General features: G+C 50.6%; 1 protein-coding gene across 3 annotated transcripts in view; it reads right to left on the bottom strand.

Annotated features, from left to right (window-relative positions):
* Positions 1-25,880, bottom strand: part of ZMAT4 (zinc finger matrin-type 4) — a 113,490-nt gene that overhangs the window by 30,022 nt on the left and 57,588 nt on the right. For all 3 annotated transcript variants that reach the window (XM_090052052.1, XM_090052051.1, XM_090052053.1), the window contains exons 4-5: positions 20,161-20,317; positions 9,785-10,012 (exon numbers count right to left, since the gene is read on the bottom strand). In XM_090052052.1, the coding sequence (XP_089908178.1) occupies positions 9,785-10,012; positions 20,161-20,317 (385 nt within the window). The remainder of the gene's footprint in view (positions 1-9,784; positions 10,013-20,160; positions 20,318-25,880) is intronic.

The raw sequence follows: 25,880 nt of genomic DNA, 5'->3' as shown, positions 1-25,880 counted from the left end.
CGTTCCCCCCGAGCTTGATGCGAGAAGGATTTTGAGACTGCCTTACAGACTGACCGAAGCCAGGAAGTCCCCATTTCCATGGATTTACCACCGTGATCACCTAATCTAGCAACACAAGCCATGGTGCTTCCCTAAAGGAACGCCCACTTGAACTACAGCATCTCTTTGAAAACAGAGCCAAACCTGATGTAAAAACTCCCAGGGATAGCGCCTGACCCACAACCCCCGTTCGCCACCCTCGAGATGAAACCTGCGCCCCCATTTCTTGCCTGACTCACCCAGGGCCAACCTTCAGGCGTCAGGTTCTTTGCTAGACTGCAAAGCCCTCCCTATTATCTAATTCCTGTAGGTAATTGCCGACCATGATTAAGTCACTCCGTAACCTTGTCTTGTTACACTAATAAATGCCGTGTGATAGATGCGGAGCTGCTTTGAAAGACTGGCCCCTGCTTTGACAGCCAAACAGCAGCGGATGCCTTTCCGAGCCAAGGGCCTCGGTGTTGCGGTAGGATGCAACCCTACGGACACCGAAGGAGCTGCACAAATAACCACGGTGATTATGAGCCTGTGGCCGACAGCTGCGAAGTGGGATACAGAATCATCTACCTGGCAGGAACCTCTGGACAACATCAGGATTGCCTCTACCTACACCATCCCAGGCGAGAGCTTCCAGCGACAGAGATTTCCAGCCTGTCCCCATGCTGAACCACCTTGGGGTTAAGTTGGCTCTTTCCTAATATCAAAGGCCTGAATCTCCTGTGCCATTTTACTGCACAGGCTGCAGAAAGATTCCTTGAGCCCCCAGGGCCAGCTGCACACTTTCTGCAAACCCCAAATGCAAAAGCAGATGCTTTTGCATTTTCAAGACAGGTAGCTTTTTCTGCTTGGCCTCTTGCCCCAAGAAGGTGGGTGCGCAGGGGCTGCGTGTGGACCCTGGCAGGATGGGTCCAGGCCGTTGCAGTCAGCGAGACGTGGAGGAGACCAAACAGCTTTCACAAGGCAAGCACGCCGGATTTGACAGCGGCTTTTATATCATTTATGCCGAGCGGGGAGGAGTGAATTAGATCTGGGAACAAACTCCTGGTGACTCTTCTTACTGCACTGGTGTTTACCTTTACACCACTGTGACACATCAGCGTTCCTCGCCATGAAGCCTGACACCGATTCATGTAAAATTGAATAACACTCCTATATGCCGTAAATAAAATATTAATAACCAGGCTCATTAATGTCATTCTGCATAAAGTGCATTAAAACACATTCCATGGGAACACTTGTTCAATTGCTTTTCACTAAGCAAAAATGACAGCAGAGAACCGAAAGTACTTATATCGCATACTGTGAAATTGCGAGGGGCGGAAGACACGTGTTACAGCTGTTGCAGGGCTAGAATTTTTCACGGTTTGTGTCTCCAGTCACTGAGCTCTTTTGTAACCGAGGCAATATAAAGGCTTTCAAGTTAATATTCCTATGTAGCCCCCCTCCATACCAACGTCTAGACCAACCAACAGCTAAAGGTTAACAGCATTTCATTCCGCGAGCCACCGACGCCGTCCCTTTACGAGGTAGCCTTGGATCCCCCTTCTCTGCATCTGCGACCCCCTGCTTGTCCACGGAGATGCCGAATGAGTTTTAGCAGGAGGGTCACGACCCAAAGCGGTACCCACAGTACTCGAAGCCTTTTTCCAGCATCCAGTATCCCAGGCTGTCCCTGAAACTAGGTCTCCATCACTCTGCAAGCATCAAAGCTTGGCAGTCAGAGAAAGCCAAAGGAAAAGCCAGAAGACAAGAGCCTCGAGATCGCTGGAGAGCCGCCCAGGTTCTGCCCCAACTCCTGTGCTCAGTCTGTACCATGGCTTCAGGTGGTCACCACTAGTGTTTCAAGCTGAACTTTTCAACCCCTGCATAGTGAAGTGCTTGCTCCCAGCAGTCCACAAGCACTTAGTAGGCTGAGCTGAGAGCACAGCTGCCCACGTTCACCTCCTTTAGAAATCTCCACCTTGCTGGGCAGCTTCGAGGTTGTGGCTGGGACCTGTTATGTGCTCGCGTGTGTGTAGCACGGCTTTATTTCCAGCCAGGTTGGCTGCCAGCCCCGAGGCGTGCAAAGCATTCGCAGTGGGAAGTGACTCTTACCTTGCAGCCTATTATGTCAAAGAGAACATAAGAAAGGAATGGATAACTGTGGATAGGAGAGAACAGGCTGGCTGATTTTATTATTTATAGAAATGTCATTTTTTTGTTCCCTACCTAGGCCTGATGTGATGTCAAGTCATCTGAGACGCACACATTTGTGAGGTGTCTTGGCAGCTAATTTGCTGTTGCACAGAAATTCACAGAACCCAAGGTTACAACTATGGGCAGGACAAAGAAAAGACTGTACCTTAAGTTTTCGGTTCACTTTCTTCACTCAGAGCTCTATATACTTGCATGGAAAAGCCACTCCAGGCTTGCTTAATGAAGGACATACTTTTACACACTGCACCAACCTTCAAAGTGAAAGGCGTTTGCAATTCAGTTTCAGCTCAGTGCTAGCAACAAGCAGAACCGATAATTAATTAAATTCCCCATGAATCCCATTCCAAAGATCTGTCAGTCGCTGCTGCAAGGCCTTTGCCCATGTCGAGACCACCTGCTTTAGAGGACGAAGGAGAGCGAGAGAGGAGAGATGAATACGCCGGGCGAGAAATCAAATTGGCGACATGTCACGTGGTGGAGCAAAAGGCAATTTCGTTCAAGCCTGGCACAGTCTGAGAGAAGCTGGAAGCTGCCAAACTCGGTTCCCCTAATGCAGCAGCTTCCCCTCCCAGGGTGAGCAGTGTGACGGGGCAATAGGGGGCGTTTCTGCACTGAGCCGCCCGACCACCTGCCAAGGTCCGAGTGCCTCCCCTGGGATGCCTACGACTGGCCAACCCCCTTCCTATGGCACACCCGCAAGCCTGGGGTAACCGGTGCCACCACCCAGCGTCTGGTCATTGCTCAGGCCCTGTGCCCCCTGGGGTACACAGGCCTTGCAGACCTTGAGAGCACTTGGCCCTTTGTGAGATCTTGGGGTGCTTCCTTTAACCTGAAGCACAGACGGTCGCCTCCCTTACTCAGCCAAGTCAAGGGAAGAAAAAGACGCGCCCGTTCCCTCTCAAGCATGTACCCCAAAGCTGGTCATAGCTTTATTGGATAGAGGGAGTAGGCTTGGGGAGAGGTACAAGTCAGAGAAGTCTCAAAAGCATACCCTGAGCAAACAGAACTGGCCTGATAGCCTTTTAATACGCTTCTCCATTACTGTACGCTACCTTTCGAGTTAAGGTTCTGGTCATTTACTCACTTCCAGCATCCTGGAAGAGAGTGAAAGTTGCCGAGGGTCAAGTTGCGGCGCACAGGTCCCACTGTGGTTCCCCCTCTTCCTGGAGAGCCTCTCTCTTAAATAGCCCTCCTGACCTCACCTTCCAGACTCGATTGGGGCAGGTGTTGTTGGTGACCGACCAAATGTGAAAAGCATCACACCCTGACCTGGACTCAAGCCACTGCCCACCCCCCCAGGTCATGAGGCCAAACTTGAGACAATAGAGGCTAGGTCTCCACACTTCCAGCTGACTCAGATCACATATGCCATAACCCAGGGCAACCAAACTGACGGACGGGTGAGAAAACTGAGACAAAGAGAAAAAAAACAACCCCTAAGGCAGGAGGCTGGGATGGCGGTGCTTCGCAAGCAGTTGAACAGGGCTGGGTGGGAAGCCCCCAAGCTTCATGCCCACGTTGTTATATTCTTGAACGTCTGCCCTTCGACAGCTCAACTAGCTGTTGGCTGAGGGTGGCTGAACAACCAGCATCCCCGGACAAGGGGACTCCTCTTACCAGCACCACTGGGACTCGCTCGCCTGCCCATCGCTGGCGGGAGACGTCCTCAGAGATGCTGAGATGGCACACTGGGAGCTTGGGAGCCAAACAGCAGGCACCAAGGGACCAGCTAGGGCTTCTTGTTTGGATACAAGCATTGGGTAATTAGAGCGACAGGGTTCTCCTGCCAGGCTTGCAGTCAGATAAGCCGCTCCAGCAGATGCCGTCCCGGCAGATTAAGTGGAAGCTGGTATGATACTTCATATTCAGTAACACATACCCAGGGCTGCAAACATCACTCAAGTGCAGAAACTCGTTAGGGAGACATAAAATATACACCTTCCTATATTGCTCATGGAGAAAACTTCCCAAAGGTTTGAAGCTTGTCGCCAGGTAGATAAGGCTGTCAGATGACAGCATTAGCTTTCTGGGACCCGCTGACTATCAGAGCAGGAGCTTAGGAAGAGATTGAGTTGGCAGGTCTGGAAATGCATGCAAAACGCTTTCAAGAGACATCAGGCTGGAGACTAATCTGAGAGGCATGGACAAGCATTGCGCAACAGCTTGAAAAGCTTCTCCTACTCAGGCCAAGCACCCGATTTGCTTGGCTAGGCAGCCATGCGCTCCCTTGTACCGCCAGTAAGAGCTGCGCAGAGGGAAGGGACAAGTACTACTGCCAAGGCAACTTCTGATTTCTCTTCCTTCTGCATTCCTGAACAGAAAACAAGGCCTCGCCATTCTGTTTGGGAGGACAGGCTGCTGCTTTACTTATCCCTCCATCGCGGCTGCCCTTAAATATCGCTCCACGCTTATTTGTCCAAATACAGATTCATATTTAATCAATAAATATTTTATGCTAACCGTTATCAGGAAATCAAAAGATTGTGGACTTCAACCAATGCCGCCAACTCCAATACTATAAATCAAACACTAGGTTCCCCCTCTAGTCAAAACAGAATTAATATTTAAAACACGGTGGTGCAGGCCACCTGGGAGGACATGAAAAGGAAGTGAGTTTGCCATCCAGCGAATGCCGAGATAACACACCCCGCTGGGAATGCAGGGCGCATGTAAGAATACAACCGGCTGACACGCACAAGGAGAAGGGAAAGCAAGATGGGCCGTGTTGTGCTGCTTAATGCCACCACCAAATAGGAGAGTTTGCTCGGCTAGATAGACTGGCAGATATCTGCTGACTGCCGGCGTTATCATTTTTACTTGATGCTACACACAGCGTTGCGGTTGCTAAAAATAAAGCTATTTTCTCTCATTGATTGTACTGCCCGAGAGCTCTCACTCCACCCTGGTTATTACACGAGTTACAATACAGAGATCTCCCTTCTGCATCTCTTTTCCCATCTAATCCTCGGCACCATCAGTCTCCCAGCAAACATCATACATGAAAACATATTACAGCACAGGGGAAACAAAACCCCAGAAGCAAGGAACAAGACTGCTGTCTGGCTGTGCCATTATTCTGAGAGCTGGGGCACATTTTTAAGACAAGCCATCTTAAATCCTTTTCATTTACATCTCTCAAAAGGAATTTGAAAAAAAAAAAAATTAACGCGGCCCATAACCAGACACAGACCTATTTAGGAGCCAGAGTAGACGATGGCTAGCACGACAACCCGCTGAGAAATCCCGCACTGTGATCTGGGGAAGCAGCTTGCTGACTCTCGAGTTCAAGCTGAACAACAGGGACCTGCATTCAGGGGGGAAGAAAGCGCCTGGGACAGCTGGGGATGACGAACGCATCGGAGAGCCAGGAAGCCTAACGCGATGCAGCTTTTCCTTGCGAGATGCAGAACCACAGGCTCCGGGGCAGAAGCGGGTTTTGCTGGCAGCCTCCTTCAGAGGGTTTCTCACATGGGAGCTAGTCACAGATGTGCAACTACTTTGGGATCCACGGTCATGTCGATGGACTAAGGCCACCTGACTGCTGTCAGCCTAGGAAACCTGTGTCCCAGGGGTGCTCAATCCTCGTGCGAAGCCTGAGGGATTTGGGCTGAGTTCCCAAGTATGAACCCACAGAGCATCCTTCTGTCCCCGAGGTTTCCACACACTGCTTAAATGGGGACTGTCTCTGGGTGTTAATGCTTCACTGGAAAGCAAGTTTCTGCCAACCTTGCAGCGCACAGCGCAGGAAAGCAGTGCAGCGATCCTCACCACCCACGGGAGCCCGTAACTTCGTTTCTGGGGCCATTTCCCAGGAGTGGATTCCCCAATGCATCTCGAGCAGCACCACGGTAGAGCTGGTTGGGCAGCTGACATGCAAATGTCACGCTTTCCATTGGAAAGAGCCACTTTGCCAAAACCAAGCATTCCTGCAGGGAGGGGGCGGTTTTCATTAACATCCTGTTTCTAAAGAAAGCAATTAAAAGTTTCGCAACGGCACAACCATTCCTTTTGGGTCCCAATAGCTCATTTGGAAATCTGCAGTAGCGACAGTGATAAACAAAAGTGCAATCCAAGCAGCGCTTTCTGGAGCTCGCAAAACGGATCCAAGTGGCCCGACCTCAAGGGTTTTTTCAGATGGGGATTCTCAAAGCACAAAACTCCCTGGGGACAGAAGAACTGTCCCCCTCTCGGGTCTACGGTCGAACGGTTGCTGGGGACAGCAGGGTTCACAGTTTGTAGGTGCTAGAAGAAGCACGTTTTAAATCGGGCTGCTTTTCTGGGTCGCCTTCAGAGAAGGAAAACGGCACGTTGCCCTGTTTCTACTGAAAGTTCATGCTTGTGCTCCTGGCGCTGCCAAGACATGGGTGTGAGGTCCCCAGACACCACGCAGAAATTGCACCTCTCCATGTGGGGCACGAGGCACTCCAAGTGTCAATGGACCGGAGCCGCCTTGCCCAACATGAGCCTGCAGGCGAAGCAAGGATGGGATTTTTGCTCGTGCTTTTTGTCGGAACAGGGACTAACAAATGGAAAACCTCCCGCAAGCCACATCCCAACACCAGTTGATGCCAACCTCCCATTTGTTACAGACGCTCCCCTCCTACAAGAGGGGCCTAGGGCCATAAAACAAAGGGTGCTTAGCAGCTGAACTGCTAAACAAGTCCACCAAGGTGGGAGGGGAGAGCCAATTTATTAGGTGCACCAGTCTGCACTGCACAAAGCGCTTGCCTGACAAAGGGCCTGCACTCCCCAGAAAGTCGACAGGAGTGGGGTGCCCAGGTGGCTCTGCAACAGTTGGGAATGGGACTCGTGCTCCTCAAAGCGCTGTTTAACAAAATTGCCTGCTAGGTGCATTATTAACAGGGATGATCTTGATAGCAGAGCTGGGGATGGCTCCCGTGGGTGACCAAGTTAGCTTTGCTATCCACCCCCCCCACACTCCCACAACTTCAGGGTCCACGGATTGGTGGCTCTCAGCAAGGATCATCTCCAGCCCCAAAACTCCCACGTGACTTACAGAAATAACCCAGGCTGTTTGGAAGCGTGCTCACTATTTTCTAAAGCCTGTTGACTTAGGTGCATTACAACTTTGGTATCCAATTTGAATTTGAAATCAGGGTTAATAGACAGAGGTTTGCCCCTGGTTCACAGACCAGTAGCCCATGCATTTAGGCAGAGCTGGGGGCTTAGTCAGGATAATGATACTTAGTCAGGGTGAGGTGTTGTTGGCACGTTTGACTTTGTAAAGACTATTGCAGCAGCGGGGGCGAGGAGGAGAGCCAGGGGGATAGCCTCTGTTGTGTTGCAAAAACCCAATTTGCAATGCTTATCTGAGTTCCTAAGGCTTGTTCTTCCTAAAAGCAAGGCTGTATGTACATGCTAATTAATACAGTTTACATTGCTTCATTTGGACCGCCCCGGTCTGCATTAAACTTTAATCCTCATTCAATAAGGGAAGACCGTCTGCTTGCAGCTGGACCCCTCGGGTATCGTGAGCACACGTCATATTTATCAAGTAATATGTCAGGCCTCCACCGGGTAGACAGTGCTGCAAAACCAGCTGAAATGACATACGATTGCTGAACGCCTGTGAGAATAATGAATGCTGAGTAACATGCCTCCTGTCCACCCAACCAGCAATGTTAACCAAATGTCATTTCCCCTCTGTCCAGATGGATTCGAAACACTCATTGCCCATGAAAGGTATCGGCAGCAAATCTCCCCACTTCACTCAGCGGCATTAACCAAGCATCACCAGAACCCAGTCACGTGTGGGCAGTTCACGACCCAGGCGACACTTTGCCTGGGAAAGCTGAGGAACCGCCCGTTCATCCCAGACGCTCGCTAAACGCGGTCTGGCTTTGCAACGAAAAGCTCAAGCTTTCAGAGGCCCGAGGCGAGCTGCACATGCACCGGGCTGAGAAACCCGATAGGCGAGTCGAGTCAGATCAGCCAAACAGCTGCTCTGCATTTGGTTGAAGTCCGGAGAAGTGGGACGCCACAGATGCTTTGCTCCCTTCTGGGGAAAACGGGTGCAAAGCCCATCTGCTCTTCCTTAACCCAGCCGCAGGTCCCCGGGGAGTAGGGACGGCCCATCTGGACCTACTTTCCTCCTACTGTGGGAGGCAGGAGAGAGGTCCTACAGCTCCCCTCCAAGTTCTCCTGTGCAGCAAAAGCACTGAGGGCAGTGCAACTGGGGTGACAAGCACTTTCCACCAGAAGCGCTGGGAGAACCGAGTGCTCGGGATGCCCGTGGGGTCTGCCCCTCCAAAATGCCAGGTTGACAGGCAACCCCCTTGAGCTGAAGGTGCTTTCTTTCACAGAGATCTGTGCATCTGCTTGTACGCACATGCTGCCTCCCCCGCCCATTCGTGCACGATTCCAGCACACCAGACATACCCTCAAATCCAAGTTAGGCCATGCAGTTCAGAGCCACAGCCCGTTTAAAAAATGCAGCATGGACTGAGGGGTTTGCTCAAGTCCTCCATTTCCAGCTCTCCCAAGCCACAAGCAAAGGAAGAAAACACTCCACAATTGATTGATACAGTGCTAATCGCATCCCCAGGCACAGTCAAGTTCAGCACAGTTCAAGGTAGCGAGCACTTGCACGTTACCATCCCATTTATTCTTCGCTGCATATTTTCAGCAGGAGGTGGTGAGTCAGCGGCTGTCTGAGTCATATTTATGATACTGTGAGTCATCCGGCTCATCCTGGGTACCTCACTATGGGTCTGGGTAACCATTACAAGTTCTATTAGAAACCAAGAAAGGCACAAGCGACAGTATATATTTATGAGTTATTAAAGGGAAATTCAAAAGAGACTAACGGGATCATTATGGAACACCCTGCTGGCACGCGCCAAATCTCCTTTACCGCCTTGAAAATCCAACCCATCTCACTCTCCGGTCTATGTTAATTAAATCATCTTGTGCGCACATAATGCACGAGGTTAGAGCAATGCAGAAAACAGCCTTCAAAGAGGGCCCTTCCTTTAGACATTAACGGATGCCTACTGGGCATTTATACACGTGCTCGGGGTGGGGGAGAGGGCACTTGAATTCGAGTGGCTCCAAGGGCACCTGGACGCATACACTGAGGCTGCTCCAGTGTATTGCAGTAACAACACTCGGTGCCCGTTTCCACAAAAGTAAGGCCTGCAAAGTAGAGACTCCTTCGCCCGAGACCGTACAGTGAGTCAAGGTACAAGCACAGCACCCCGGCAGGCTCAGTTGGCCACCAACATCCCCTCCGCCAGCTCCAAAAGCGGCGCGCCTGTGCGGGCTGGAGATAGGAATGGGCTAATACAGGAGACCCTCTCTGAGATCCTCTTTCTTAGAGAGAGGCACAAGCAATGCTGATGGGAGACAGCCGTGACCGCAAAGGAATGGATGGTGTGGAAAGCAGCAAAGGGTGCTGAAAGACTGGAAGGTGCCACGAAGAATGACAGAGGGGAGGGAAAAGCCTGGCCAGGGCGCAGACATCCAACCCCCAAGAGGACAAGTCTGTTCTGCCCACGCACAGGCGGTGTACGTTCGCAAAGGCTCTCACCTCTCAACTCTCCCAAGTCCAACGTCTTCCCTAGCTGTTCGAGTAAGTCAGCCCGGGCCGCGTTCTTTTTGTGCTTTTTGCCATCATAATGCTGCTGGGCCATCATGGGGTTGTTGAACCAGGCTGCGCAGAGCTGGCAGTATCTGTCCGAGTCTCTTCTCTGATGGGGCGAAGGGACGACGGGAGAACTGTCCATGTGCGGCTGCTTGAGCGAACTCAGCGTGGTTTCTGCAAAAGGAAACAATCAGAAGTGACGCTCTCCCAAGCTAACCACTAATGTTAGGACAAGGCCAGACCTTGGGAGAGACGCAAGGAGGTGCTGGCAGCAGTTACAGCTTCTCATGAGAAAGATTACCGCTCCGCACATCTAGAACGACGGCGCTTAGAAATCTGCCATCTGCCTTAAAAACCAAGTGCAAGCATGCTTAGGCAGCATGACGCCACCGCTCAGTTATCTGCCTCGCACCAGCTTGGAGGGAAAAGTCGGGTCTCATTGTGGCGACCTGGTTTATTGTTGCTATGGACCACTGCCCGGTCATCTCTCTTTTTTGCAAACCGTTCCTTGCATAAAAATTTGCTGGGGACAAACTACCAAAAAAGAAAAAAACAAAACAAAACATCAAAGCAGAGAGATGTTGTGCATTTAAAGCCAACCCTCTCTCTGAATAGGAAGATGGTTACAGGTTTATAATCATCTCGTCATTTTTTGCTTCAGTGTTTGGACATGAAAAAAACAACAGCCCAGAGAATGCTGGAAGACATTTAAAACATCATATATAACTAGGGTAACCAGGAGACATCCCCTTCTCTAAACATCTTAATGCGGTGTTGACTACTAGGTGCCTCTTCTTGCTCCCAGTGCTTTGCTGGGTCACCGTGTCACCACCGGTTTACTCTTGCAAATGCAATCCTGATCCAAACGTTTCAGAAGAAAAATGGACTATTAGTCATCACAGACTAGGGCCTCAGCTTCCGACTGCCACAGCCTCTCCAGCAGATATTAGAGCTGACACCGCCACGAGAGATTGTTTACAGTGGCAAAGAGGAAAATTGCAATAATACTGGGATACTGAAGCATGCCGTTATTGGCACTTAATTAGTGTACCTTGCTCATAAATTCCTTTTCATGTGGGGGTTTTTTTTCATTTTTTTTTAACGTCACCTTTTGAGATAAAATGTCTGCCATCTACATGATTAACAAACCGTGCTCTTGGGAAAGAAGCTTCTTGGGTGTAAGAACAGGAAAACATGCAGCCTCTTGAAATCAGTTTGAGAGCGCTCCCGATCAAAAGGCTTAGCCGAGCCCTAATGAGATCACGTGCGCCGATGATGAAACAATGTCATTACTTTGTTCTGCCAAGTGAGGCCGGAAGCAAAATAGCAATAGATTTAGACATATAATTATGACCTGAACCCCTTGTGCTCTTCCCTGTGCTTTGGGAGCGTTAATATACGTTACAAATCTTCAGTTGACCTGCCTGCGAAAGATCTCTATTAGCTCTCCTGCAGGACACTGTATCGCGCTTCTAAGGTTACCTACAACCAGGCTCCATTTCCAGGGTTTTCTAATGCCTATTGTTTTTGATGACAATGGCAAAGAGATCAGATTTTTGTTGCCTGAATTATTGTTGGCTCGGACACTGTTCTTCTGCTTCCAAAGCCCGGATCTGGGAGCAGCTTAAAGAAGAGATTTCCAGGCTGATACTCCAGATGCACCAGCAAGAACAAGACCCTACAGAGGATTCACAAATGTACTCTCTCAGCCAAGAGTTAACAAAAAGACTGCAGATTTGACCCGAACATCAGGGACACTGCAAGGGCACAGGACGTGGCATGGCTGAGGTCTGCCATGACCACAGCTGGTAGATGCGGCCCTTTTTTCCTCGTTCTCAAATAAAAAGAGTTGTTCTGCTGCTGACCCCGCTGCAAGCCCAGCATGAAAAAGGAGCTTCGGGGCACAACTGTTGAGCACTCCCACCTCTGCAAACTGCCTCATCTAGCTAGCTGGACGTCCAATTTCTAGCATTTTTCCCACGTTTTTCTACTTAGAGGCACTGCAAGACCAAAAAGCCTCTCGGTGCCTCTCCTGATCCACTTGCCTCCATTCACTTCACCTGGCCCCAAGCTCGCAGTCAGTATATGACACCACTTTGTACCAGAGCGCATACACAGCAATTTGTTCTGTACATTTATTCCTAACACTTTATTCAATACTGAAATCATTCCAGCTCTGATTTCACATACTCTGGTGTTTTCTGCCATGGAAATATAATAACTAACTCTTTCCTTTCTGGCGCTCACAAAAGGTTTTCATTACGTAAAGAATAACCAAACTTGTTCTCTGAAAGAACCCACATGGAGCTGTCACTGTGCAGGAAAGCCCGGACTGTATTTTCCTCATCAAGTCACTGATTTGCCAACAAATAAAAGTATTCCCTCTAGAAACATCGAGCGCCGGAGATGCTAACAAACAAAATACGACACCACCAAGCCCCTAAACCTAAAAGGCAATGAAAGCAATCCAGAATAATGGCAGGAAAATATTAAGTGGTCCTGTAATTAAAGGCTGGGCCCTGAAACGCACACCAGAGAGAAAAGCTACGGATGCAAAGCAAAGCGAAGCAGGCACTGGTCTGGAAGGGAAACCGCTACGGCTGTCTGTGCAAGATCACGATTCTTTGGACGCTGCTCTCGGCATCATGCTGCAATTGAAACCAGGTGTCCACGGGGAATGGGTCTCCATGGCAGATTGTCCTGCCCTCTGGATGCCTGGTGCACCGTGCAGGGAAATGACTCCCTGCACACACTTCTCTGCAATGGGGGGCGTCCGGGTGCTTATTCCACTTCGGCCCGACTTTGGAGACGTGCCGGATGCCTCCATCCCGCCGGCCTATTTCCACGTGCTTAGAATTACGAGCGCGTTCACCGGCTGCCGCTTTTTGTAAAGGGAATCCAGGAAGAGAGGCTGCGTTTGCTCCCACCACAAAACTGTGCCATTCAAAGGTCTTGCAGCGCTAAACTGCTCTCTTCCTATCTTTATACTTGACTGCTGAGATTATCTGCAATAACCGTAGAGGTGCCTGGGCATCTGTCACCTTATAAATACAGCTATTTTTATGTCCCAGGATCCAGGAGTTACAGTGCCGTGGTATATTAGACATGCGGCTTGCAGAGGCCTCAGGCTATAAAGTTAAAAGGCACTGGCTCTCTGGGCCAGCTTTCTCTTGGTTTTTATGTTGGATGTTGTCTTGGAAGGGGATGAGGGTGGCCTAAGTTCATATAGCTAGTAGTGTCATCTGGATTTATAGCTGCTGCACACTAAAAAATGACGACTGTATTTGCTGCCCTTTGCTGCTCTGCTGGCTAAACGGAAGTGCAAACTCTAGGTTATACACCAAAGCCCAGCTCTCATCCACTTACATCACCAATTAGCAATTTGTGCTGATCAAAACCAAATTCCTGGACAGAGGACATCCCTTCTGCCTTGGTCTTCTCCACAAAGTGATTTGAACCCAAGCAAACCAGAAAGCAAAGGCTTCAAGCCAGCAACAGAAGCCTGTGTGCACGGAGAGTGCCCGCAACAAGCCACCAGGTCAAGCATCTTCCCATCCACGCTCCTCCCTGTTCGCTGGGCACAGATGATGCTCAGGTGCAAGGCAGCGAAGAAACCATCCTCCTCTTAGTCATGCAACATGTCTTACAACTACTGCCAGCCAGTGTTCAACCGACAATTGATGCAAAGCACCTACAGCGTCTATTGGACTTCAAAATCCTCCTGCACAGAAAGAGACGACAGCCAACTTGGCTCCACGTGTAAATGTACCTTTGTGGCATACAGGATTTTCGCACCAAAGAGAGAATGGCGGGGGGGAGGTGTCACTCCCCGAGGAGCAGCATGAAAACAAACAGCCGAGCATGGTGTGCCGTCAGGTTTTATAAAACGTGCTCCTGAAATCCCAAGAGGCACGTGTGCCAGGTGTGGGGCTGACTCTCCTGCTACTGTCAGAGCCTCAAGTAGTTTATGCTGGTCTGTCTTGCCTCTTTCGCCAGTGGAGGACGGAAGTGGGGACGTCCCGCTTTTGCTGAAAGCCGGAAACACTTTAGTAGCCTGGCGATGGACCGCTGTTTGACGTATTTCCCATGTGCAAAGCCTTCTATGTATAGGCATACTTAGCAGACAGCACGCGCTCATCATCATCAAGCTACAGGAGCTCAGAGTAACAATAAGACGACATTAATGCCTCCTCTCTACCATCCTGGAGGCTATTTTCGACTGCTCCGCAGACAGATGAATGCCCAGAGATGAGATGGGCGCAGGCCGCCAACCGGCTGCCGCCGCGTTCTGCAAATCGCTTTATTTCATCGCTTCCAACAAACCTGAAGCTGAGAACTGGCGCCAGGCGTCAGAGAAGAGACAAAGCCAAGCACCAAGGGAACTCGGCTTCTTGTGTTTTGAGTTGTTAAGAGCGAGCAGATTAATGTGTCCTCAAAAACGTGGGTGCCTGTGACATCTTGGCATCTCGCTCGCCGGTGTCATTTCTTACCCACCGAGGCAACGCGAGGCCTTGTACGGCAATTACCTAGTAGCTTGGGAATCGTTGCTCTGGGGACACGGCACTTCCCGAAGAGACGATTCATCATCAGCCAGGCTACTTTCCTGGTGCTCAAGTGCAATTCTCCACCTTCCTGCAAGGATGTCAGCAGGTCCCCACACTTTGATAAATGAAGAGAGCAGCTCTTCTTCTACCCACAGTCCCCCGCTTTATAACTCGCACTGATGACTGCATTCAGCTTGACAGATGCTGGAGGTGACGGCGGAAATTAATCAAAACTGGCGGTGGCAAAGTCTCCGAGGGCCCCCGCCTCACCCCGCAAAAGCAGCATGTCACCACCGCGATGACGCATCACTTTTCCCATAGTGAAAAAGCTTCTCGGCGGATCCCGAGCAGCTCTGACAGAGAAGCTAGACAATCAAACACCTGCATTTTGTTCAGCTACAACAGAAAGGCACAAGTGGCACGTTTCTGAAAGGTATCGATCCTGAGCGGAGATTTCCTACGGTAACGAGCAAGCCAGAGAAGCAGCACCGCTTTGTGCACAATAGACGGGAACATATCTGCAAAACGCATCTGTCGTCTTCCTCCGGTGAGAGGACGGGGCCGCTGCGGGGTGACGAATGCTGTTCCAAGCCAGAGGGGAAGGCATCTAGATGGCCTGATAGCAGTATCTTGGTATGCCCTATTTGAGTGACAAAAGTGCTAAGACAAAGAGTATTAGATACGTAACGGTGCTGCTTTGCCCAAATCCGTCAGAGTACACATTATTCACAGTTTAGGATCCACATGACGTGCGCTGTGGTGATGAAGCAGGAGAGAGCTCAAACAAACAGCTGTGTGTACAGCATGCCAATGCACGAGCAAGTCCTTAATCTCTCCCGGGCCGCACAAGCGTGCAGAGAAGCAAGGACGCTTCCTGCCACGCTGACTTGTTATTCGCCTGGGAAAGTATTTACGTGAGCTAAGGTAGACTCTGATGGGTACGTCCATGCTCGGGAGGATGAACCTAGGTGGCAAGGCAGGCACAGATGGCATAGGTGTCCATCTTCAATCCAAGCCTGTTCTGAACCAGGGGCCAGCTCTGAGATAGGGGCTCTTGTTTGTCCTGAAAGGGAAGCCAAACCAAGCTCCTGGCTCCCTGCAATTATGAACCTCCCCCAGGTAATTTGTGGGGGAGCACACCGGGTAGAGCTGGCGGTCTGGGCAATGTCCAAGGAGGCCCACAATTTTAGTAGAAGCACTTTTAAAATGCAAGTGAAAAGCAAAACGCGCTTGCAACACCAACTCTTTTACTAAAGAAAGACACTCTCTCTCTCTCTCGGTTTCCCCTGCAGTTTCTGCTGCATGCATTCGTCTTCATTTTCTCTCCTAAATTTATTTTTGCGACTGTGTGATTTCCAGAGCTGTTTCCCCTCTGCTTCCAGTGCCGAGAAGAGCGTGCGGCTGCGTGCGAATGCCGCAACTCGGAGAAGCACAGATGTATCGGATCATTTCTTTCCTCGCTTTAGCGTACCAGACGAGCTGCGTAAATGCTAGAAACAGGTAGGCACGAGAGTGCTAGCAGCTGATGGTATGACAAGCCTCAGGAGACCCGAGATGTTTTCGTGTGCCCATCCCACGCCATGCACTGGCTCCATCCCCTCTCTCTCTCTCTCTCCCCTAACCGGGCAGCCCAGGGGATTTCCTCAGGTCCCACAGCTGGAAGGACAAGGGGAGGCTTTTTAATGGGTTGGGCACTTCAAATCCTTGCCCTCCAAATGATCTGGGATTGGTAACTTGAGCGAGCACTACTCGGCACACTCGTTCTGCGCTGCAGGTTTGCATCACCGAGGTGCACAGACTGAGTCATTGCAAAACAAACCGGGAGAAGCACCTGCCTGCATACAAATGAAGCACCGTTACTGGGCTGAGGAAGCCTGGTGTGCCTGAATTTTACTGCTTCAGCACGTGGGCGGCCATCTGAGAACAGTTGGTGTTTGAGGCCTGCCGTCACGTGGACCTCTCAGGCCTGGCTTTCAAAGCTGCCAAGCACCCACGGCTCCAACTGGGGTCAGTGGCAACAGCGGACCCTCTGAGCCTCTAAAAATCAGCTCCATTACAAATATACTCTCAACATTCACGGTAGGAAGATGTTTCCACGTGCCGTTTTCCCCTCTGCCTCGTTTGGCCATCCTGCTGGCCCGCGCCATCCAGGCCATGGGTAGCTTTCATCCATTCCTTTTTGTGCTTCCCGCAGAGCGGAGGGTCTAACGAGCACGATCCTAGCTGCATGCTTGCTTGTGGGGCGAGGCTGAGTTTGTGCCTGTTGAGTTCTCAGCATCCTTTCCCAAATCGCTGAAAACTCAGATCATCTGCCAGGCTTTGGAACGGCGGAAGGGCATGCTTCCCCTCCTCTGGAAAAGCAAGGAAGCATCACGAGCCGAGACACCACCATGAAGGGGATGTTCTCCTGTGATAAGCCATCCTCACGCTAAGGACCATAACTGCTGAGCCCCAGCCTGCAGCCGGCATGTTTTCAGGGAACCTGGAAGGACTTTGCCGTGGCTTTCCCTGTGGTGCACAACCTGGGTGTGCTCCCTGTGAACGCTTGAGAGGTAGACTAGACAATTCCCCCGTTGCACAAGTATCATTGCTAAGGTCCCTGGAATACCAAGAGGGGCTGCATTTTACAGCCGCAGCAACAACCTGACAGCTAGAGATTAATATTAATTGTTCTAAGCTAGTGGTTAGCTTCTGAAGAGATTACATTATCATAATATTACATACCCGTTCCCTTTTTCCTTTTATTTCTCTCATAAATAAACTCTGACTATGACTCATCCTTAGAAGAGTTATGGGGAGAAAGCTGCAGGACTGTGGGGTGGGTGCCAGCCTTGGACGGCATCGAGCGGTGCCGTCTGGAGAAGGGAGCAGAATATCAAAACCCTGGACCAGCTGTGCCATCATCAGTCATTAGAGTCAGGGCTAGTGGATTGAGCCCTGGGCCTTCTCTGTGGCTGCCTGAATCTTTCATGAAGATGTAGAGGGCCTGCAGGGAGCCTCTTTGCAGTCTGTGGAAGAAAACTTTGTATTTATGGCCAGGACACGAGGGCAACTCACTCACCCTTGTCCCTACCCTCCACCAGCACACAGAGTCAGCCAATCTACATTTTTTTTTTTTTTTTTTTGAGAGAGAGACCTTGCACTGTAATCTTAGTATTTGCTAATGCAGTGTGAGCAGCACTCGGGAGACGGGCCGCGGGATGCTATTCTGCCCCAAGCCGCGACCATATCCCGAATACTCTTAGCAGCTGCCTCCCAGTGGTCTTGAAAGCAGAGTCTCGAAAGCATTCGACAACTCCCGTGTTATCTGGGGCACAAACAGGCTGGTCCATATTCCAGCGGAGAGATCCCCGCTCCGCGGGAAGACCAAACAGGTGGTGGCCCAAGGGCATTTTCTGAAAGGGGGGAAGCGGGGGGGGGGGGGGGGAAGGAAAGCTGCTGATTAACACGTTCCTGTTTCTTAGATCAAGGGCCTCGAAGATGGGAGGCACGCTCGAGTCGTTCCTTCCCTGTGATTATTTCAGCTGAAGAGCCCGCGACGTGTGGCAATGCAAGTGGGCTGCCCTGCTGGCTCCCCAGCCTCAGCTGACTCGACGCAGCTGATTTGCACAAGTCAGCTCAACCCGCAAAGCGCAATCAGGGCTCTTACACGGTGCGGTCTCGATCTCGCCTTTTTTGCCTGCCAGGGTTGCTAACACCCCTGGCAGGGAGGTGCTTACCCCCGGGTCCGTATCCCTGTTCTGCAGAGGTGACTTCTGGGGCCAAAATGAAATGAAACAGCAGCCTCCGCTGCGTTTAGTCCTCAGCCGCTTGATGCCTACCTATTAATTTACTTGCTGCATATGGGCATGTAGTAGTCATACGGTTCATTAGGAGCTGAAGAAAGAGCATCACTCAGACGGCTGGTGTGCAAGGACTGCTCTGTCTCGTGCCGACTAGCGCTACCACATTGCTGCCTGGCGTTTCCTGACTATTTGTCCATATTGTCCTCTGGTCTCTTGCTTATTGTAATAGTTTCATAGTTTCTAGGGTTGGAAGGGACCTGAGCAGATCACTTAGTCCGACCCCCTGCCATGGCAGGAAAGAGTACTGGGGTCAAACGACCCCAGCAAGGTGTTCATCTAACCTCCTCTTAAAGACCCCCAGGGTAGGAGCCAGCACCACTTCTCTTGGAAGTTGGTCCCAGATCCTAGCCGCCCTGACCGTGAAGTCGCGCCTCCTGATGTCTAGCCTAAATCTACCCTGTGCCAGCTTGTGACCGTTATTCCTGGTCACTCCTGGCAGTGCTTGGGGGAACAGGGACTCCCCCAATGCCTGCTGATCCCCCCTGACTAGTTTATAACAGGCCACTAGATCCCCCTCAGGCTTCTCTTGTGGAGGCTCGGGCACAGACTGACATTTTGCCCAGGGGTTTCACAGTCCTGATCCGCAGTTGGGGATGCCAGTCGCTAGCACTACATACACAGTCAAGAGCAACACATCTCTCTCATGAGTCAGCCGGCCGAGGACTGCAATGCAAAACATGCCGTGGCTGGTCAGGTCAGGTAGGTCTCCATCCTGGCGGTGACGTGCCCATTTCCAACAGTTTCCATCCCTCCGAGTTGGGCTTTTAAACCGTAATTTGAATGCTAGGTAACAGAAGTCATAAGCAAAGTGCCAGCTGGTCACTTAGTGCCCATTGCACCTGTAATGAATCATGGATGACCTGCCACCGCTCCCTTCAGGATGATGATTTCCGGGAGTTAAAACAACGAGTAAGCCCGGGTCTAAAGCAAGTCCCCCGCTATTCCCACAGGTGAAAAGAAGGGCAACACTAGCCAAAGACAAGTGGTATTTTATACATTGCCTTCTACACCCTGGAAAATAAGAAAAAAAAGAAAAGAAAAATCTATTTAATTATACCTAGGATTTATGCACAGCTCATTAGACAGGGGATAAAACGCACAGCTAAATTTAAATCCCTTTCTAAAGGAACTGCCACTGTAGTCATCATGAAATACGCAGCCTCTATCTCTGGGATTGCAGCATTGCTCGCAGGCCCGTTGAGCACCACAGATGCTTTGTTCACGTATGCTGTGTCCCGACCGAATCTCGGCGGAAGTTTGGTTCCCATGCGTTTCAGAGACTTGCACGGATTTTATGGTTAGGCAAACAATGAAATGGCTAAATTATCCGATTCCAGCGTTTGCCTTTTTAAATGGGAAAGTTAATGGGCTTGCATGATTGAAATCCCTGCAGAGAGTGGCATGAATGCAGGCTAGGCAAGACGCAGGAGGCCATCGATCCAAAATGTTTTTAAAGCAGGACTTCCCTCCCAGGTAAAAACAAATGATATTTTGCTCCAGCAGGAACAGGCAGGGGTGACTAAGGGCGTTGGCCGAGTTGTCAAAGAACTTCTGATCAGTAAAATGAGCTGCGGTTACACATGCCTAGCAGAGACACCGTCTTCCAACATGCAAAATATTTACAGGAATCTGGATGCTGAGATAATGTGCTAATGGAAGAGTCAACACCGACTGATGCACCACTAATCTGTGCAGACCATAGAGACAATAACGAGCACCTGCAATTTTTTTTTTTTTTTTTAAAGAGGTTGTTATGACAGCAAGAGAAACGAAAGCCCGCTCACGTGGATCTTCGCTACCCGTTGACTGTCTCAACAGAGGCAGTCAAGCTGCAGCACTGACCAGTCCTGCTTCTGTGCAGAAGAGCCATTGATCCAAATGTGCCGTGTCCTGCTTTACAACAACTCCTCAGCAGCAGCATCTCTAGACCTACCTGTGGCCTTTAATGCCGGTTGTTCGCCTAGCAACAGTTTTAACCTTTTGGCATGGATTTTCCCTTGGTAATGAGATTCAGCCACCACTGCAGAGGTGAAGGACATGTTACAGAGTGTGCAGCACTTGTTCTTATCCACCAAGTCGCTGTCACTGCCCTGGATGGAGACAAAAGAGAGACGGGTGTCGTCGGAAATCAGACAGACCCAGGCAGCTACTCAAGAGACAGAAATCAGGCTTGGCAGCAATCTTTGCTAGGGCAAACCCCCCAGATGGGCTCTCACAGGAACCACTGGTTATGTTCTGGTAGAAGATACGTGACCCAGCTCTGCACCTGCTCCCCTGACTCCTCCGGGAGGGCGAGGAGCCAGGATCACGGCAGAAGCCCCCTTGTAGGCACCCCAGGGATGCATGCCTGCTTTTTCCCTTTCTACAGCATTGTAGCTTCCTGCTTTTCATGACATTTCTAGTGTCACAGCAGAGTGGAAAACCATGAGCATGCGATCCAAGCGTGACCGATGCAGCCTCTCTTGTGTCGTGTTTGGGGCCAGGAGGGCAGCTGTCTTTGGCACTGCTTATTTTAGGCTGAACTTGCAAAGACTTGCACGGCCAATAAAATGAGCAAGGAAGCCAGCGCACGGGCTCCAAGGGGCTCTGCTTTTCTCTCATCTCAAGACATTTTAGTGTGCCCTCCTATCCCACAGCACCGCCCTTGCTCTGAATCGAGAGCTGGCAACAGCTGTTCTGCATTGCAAATTGGCCCAGCCATCTAAACAGGGGCAAACCCCAATGTTACTTTAAATGTCGGCATTGTTAAGGAGTTCACAGGTGGACTAAGCAAAGCATAGGAGAAGGGAGGGTAAGGACTGTGTTGTAGAGGTGACACTTCCCAGGGCTCGAGAGGTGCCCAGACCTTTCCCGACTAACACCAGCAGCAACGTGACATGATGGAGAGCAATGCTTTAAATTCAGATAGTAATCTGGCCTGGGATTTTGCAGCTCCCTTTTTGGTCTAGCACTTGCCGGGAGAATTCCTACAAGGAGTGGCTGGCCACCCTCAGCATTTCATCTGCTGGCACTCGCTACCAAACACGACTCTTTGCTTGCAGCAATGATCTACTACCAGCTGCTAACAAGATAAACCTGAAGGCAAGAGCAGCCTAATGGCACCTACTAAAGAGAGGAACAAATGCCTGCTGCAAAACCGGTGCGGCAGAGAAAAGCAGCCAGAAAACACCGCTGCTGCTTCCCACGGGTGGGAACTTGGGGTTTGAACATTGCCAGGGGGTTACCGTGGTCTGAAAAAGGACAACCACAAAGGAGCCAGGCTGTTTGCAGGTGGCAGGGAAGAACATGCCTTGCAAACTGAGGATGCCAGCGAGTCTTCCTCTAATACCGGGGCTCTCAGCGTGACTGGGGCCTGTGCAATGAAATGGTCTAGTCCCAAGAAAGAAGGTCTCATGAGAGCTCCGGCTCTGGCAACACCCGAGCAAGCCCCGACATTTCTGAGCACCACACAATCAGTTGCGCCCAACACCCCCACGCCTGCAGACAACCAAACAGAGCAGCACTGTCAGCGGATCATCTCGCAGAACCGATAACCTCTACTTTTGTTACTACGGGTACACCCCGATGGCATGAAAACTTTGGCTGGCCTTGAAAACAGTCTGTGGAAATCACAATGCTTCAGACAGAAAGCAGGCTGGGACTTCATGAGGGTGAATGGGCCCAGGTAGCGCAGTGAATTACGCGTGCTCCTCAAGGGTGGGAAGCCTAACTGACACGAAGGGGACGATCTCTAAAAGCTTCCTACGTGCATGAGCTCAGCTCATATCCCACAGTTGCTCCAGTCCCCCTGCCTCTGGAGTGGGGTATCCTTGTGACGGATGTGTGCTCAGGGCATCTCCCACCAGCTTACACAGGCTAGGAGCCCTTACGCTGTCACGCAAAGGCAAATACTCCATGAGATCCTGCTAACGATGTATATAACCTGTTCTGAACCGGCTCTCTCACCCTCTCAACCTACAAGTGCAAGCTGAGTTTCCATGACCAGCACTATGGCAATTTAGGGTTTGCTGAAATGAGCCCGTGAAAGAAGATGTGTCCGGCTACAACCTAAGCAACCCTTCTTTCCAATGCTGTCTTTTTCTGTGTTCTCCGTAAAATACATAATGAAGCAAAGATATCCAGCCTGCCAATGAAATGCCTACCCATGTAGAGCCCCTACTGCTGCAAGCCTATAACGTTCTGGAGGAGAAATGCACCAGGCAGGCCTAATTGTCACGTAGCGAATAATTATGAAACCACATCTAGTAGATTTGTGACAATATAAATGCTATTGTAAATACAAGCTGCTGAAAGTCCTTGGGAACTGGGAAACAACCTAATCCAGCAATATGGTTGTGTGCATTCATTAGGCAGCTTAGAGCTCCTCTCTGCCTGTATTGCTCACAGCCCACGTGATTCTCCCAGCTCAGCCCCTCGCGCCTGCAGCTAATGCCCCTAACGTTTCTGGTGGAGGTGCCCTACAGCCTAACCGCCTGGGATGGACCAACTCCCCTTGACCCCGCCAGCTAAATGCTCCTTTCCCTTTCCCCTAAGCCATTTCCTTCTGCAAATGGCCAGAGAGACATTTTGACAAATAAAGGAAGGAAGCCCCTCCTGTACCCTTCTGGAGACAGCTGACTGGCCGGAGACCCCGTCGATCAGAGATTTCAAAGTGGGACTTTCCGTCTGTTAAAGTCTCTGGGTAGAAAACCCTCGATAAAACTGCTAGCCCCTACCAGGGTTGTGTTCCCACGGTCTGTAAGGGAAAAGGTATCAGCACAAATGGCACAAGAAATTTTTGGAAATAAATTGCTTTTTTGATGCTTTCCAAAAAGCCCTTCTCGACTGAGGTTTTGCCGACGTCCTTGCTCATCTTACTGCTGCATCCTGCCCAAATGGGTTGCGCACCCCACACCTATAAAACCTGAGGTACGTTCTCAAGCCTGTGCTCATAGAGGCTCTGCTTTGCCACTGTGAAACCGCTACCAAGCCAGCTTCCTTCTCGGGCCCTGCTTACCAGGCTGTCTATATGCCTCTCCTATTTTCAGTACTTCGCAGGCTCTTCTTCCCCCTAAAGAACGTCCCCTGGAGGATCCTATTGTCACGCTGCTTTTAAGATGTGGTGTGGTCTGCCTCGGGTTCCTCTTTTGACCCTTAGCTAGGACACGGTAGGCTCCCCAGTGAGAAGCGGAGCCAGGATCTCTTAAGGGGGGGGGACAATGCTTTGGAGAAGAAAGTTCATAAACAATGCTCAGGTTAAATTGTGTGCAACGGCTTGACCCACACTTACTCACCAAGTGCTGTCAGCAATGTCTGCTCTGAGCAGGCACAAAATAAGAGGCTACACTGGGATGAGTGGTTCATCATAACCACGAGGTCAACTGGCAGCAGGAGGAGGAGGAGGGAGGGAGCGCATTTAAACCAACGCCAGTAGGGCCAGACTTTCCCACCCAAACACTTAGTGTATGGAATTGGCTCCTTAGTGAGATGCAGCCAAGATTGCATCAAGGCCTTGAATGACTCGAGTGGAGTTAGAGGGTGAAGGCCTGTCCCTTATACTGCAGGCAGGCTGACCGTGAAAGAGAAATGCCGCCAATGGGAGGATCTTGGCTACACCGCCTCTGGTGATGGGGAGCACTCTCGGTCTTTCCCTCTGGCTTGCTCCTTTGCCCTTTTGGCTTGGGGCAAGCGAGACTTGAGGGCACCGTTACTCCAAGGCCTCTGGGCTTGGGGCCTGCACGTACGATGCCTACCAGGGATTTGGGAGCATCGGCAGCCCCAGGCTGAAATCTGGGAGGAAGGAGGCTTGCCGGGGGTAGCGCCACACCGACTGCAGGGGTTGAGATCTCATCGGTCAACATTTGGAACTTAATTCAGATCTGACTGGCCCTGGAAACAACATCTTATGAAAATATATCTTACAGCCGCCACAAAGAGGCCAGGATTTCTGTGGGTGAACGTAACGATGACCATCAGTCAGGTAGGCAAGACGGACCTGTGCTCTCAGTCTTCTGCGTCACACCAGCAGAGCGGGTGTTGAACTGTTGAATGATGAGGGCATGACCAGCGGTTTTCCCCTGTTCCTTGCCCACTTGCAGCCTCCAGCATTTAGGGCCTAGGAATTTCTGATTCGGAGCCGTGGCCCCCCTGCGCTCAACGGCTACTGGCACACCTTTCTTTCACGAACTTGTCAGATCCCTTTTTGAAGCTGGTTCAACTCTCAGCTTCCACAGCATTTTGTGGCAAGGAGTTCCACATTTTTTTAGTGACGTGCTGGGGGGACTTCCTTTTGTTAGTTTTAAGCTTACTACCTTCTAGCATTATTTTATGAGCCTACTCTTGTATTGTCAGACAGTAAATAATAAATCCCTATTCACTCTCTCCATCATTGAGCGGTATCTCTTATTAGATCAACTGCATGGATAGCCAAGCCACTAAATCTCTGTATTTGGCATATGGATACTCAATTAATCATGTAGTTGGTCCAATAAGATACCACCCACAAAAACCCTTGCCTCTCATAAATCCCGGAGCTGTCAAGGCTACATCACTCCAACACTACTGATACCCTTTAGAAAATCTGGCCACACTTATAGCAAGGCCTTCCTCACGGGGAAGGAATCCCTTCCTCAGTATTTCCTCTAGCACATACAATAAGCAGAAGCACTGTTTAAGCATGCACTTTCTTCCACCCAGCCTGTGCCCCTGGAAGGACGCACAGCTGCCCAGCACCTGGGAGGTAACAAAGCTAGGTGCATGGGTGAGAGACTGCATGCACATGGGTATTCCTCCCCAGATAAGGCTGCCAGTTCTGTTGCATCTTGGGCACTCTGGGCTTGTGGCCTTTGTTCTCTGCTATGGGAAAGGTCCCTTTTATCCCTGCAACAATACAGAGGCTGAATGCAAACAGGTATCTTGACAAAAATGAATTGCTGCTAGCTAGGCTGCTGACGTGTTGGCAACAAGAGCAGAACAGTTCAAAGACAGGGAGGCACAGATAAACAAGGCTGCTTGGCAATAAAACCCCTCTGGGCTAGGGACAGACATTACACACAAACCAGCTGAAGTGATCAGAAAGTGGTTTAAACCTGTAACAGAACAGATGTTCAGTGCACATCAGCCAGTATGAAAACGGCGGAAATTGGTTTGAGATAAACCTGGTTGAATGTAGGATCCGACTTCACTGATTTGGCTCCAACCGGTTTATGCAATGTCTGTCCCAGACCTCTTCCTGGTCTAAGATAAACCAGACTCCCCCAGCACCCCAGCATGCCCTCTGCTCCATAGCAGGGCTGGCCCCTCCCCTCTCCTCCCTGACTGCAGCTCTGTCGAGACTTGCAGGCACAGAGAGTCTGCACGGCTTCTCCCTGCTAAGCAGGGATCATTCCCCCCTCCCCTCTGCCTTACGCAGACACACGGCATTAGCTAACAGACCACGTGCTGGCTACAGTCCCTGCTGTGGGAGACTACAAAGGTGGATGGGCTGGTAAGGTGCTTCCTTGGAAAAGCTGTTTAAAAAGAGCTTGGAGAGAGGCTTTGTTTTCTCAGTGGGTTGATAAAGCCCGAGTCAAGGGTGATAAACATTCCCTGCTGGGCAGCTGGGGCGGGGGGCACAGAAAAATCACAGCATCCTGCTGGGCCTGGCCACACACCCCCTCAGCTCAGCATTGGGAA

The sequence above is a fragment of the Crocodylus siamensis genome, chromosome 6 (genome assembly GCF_052110815.1).
Source record: "Crocodylus siamensis isolate JL-2025a chromosome 6, ASM5211081v1, whole genome shotgun sequence".
NCBI lineage: Eukaryota > Metazoa > Chordata > Crocodylia > Crocodylidae > Crocodylus > Crocodylus siamensis.
Note: the sequence above shows the minus strand (reverse complement) of the source record. Positions and strands in the feature narration are given on the sequence as shown.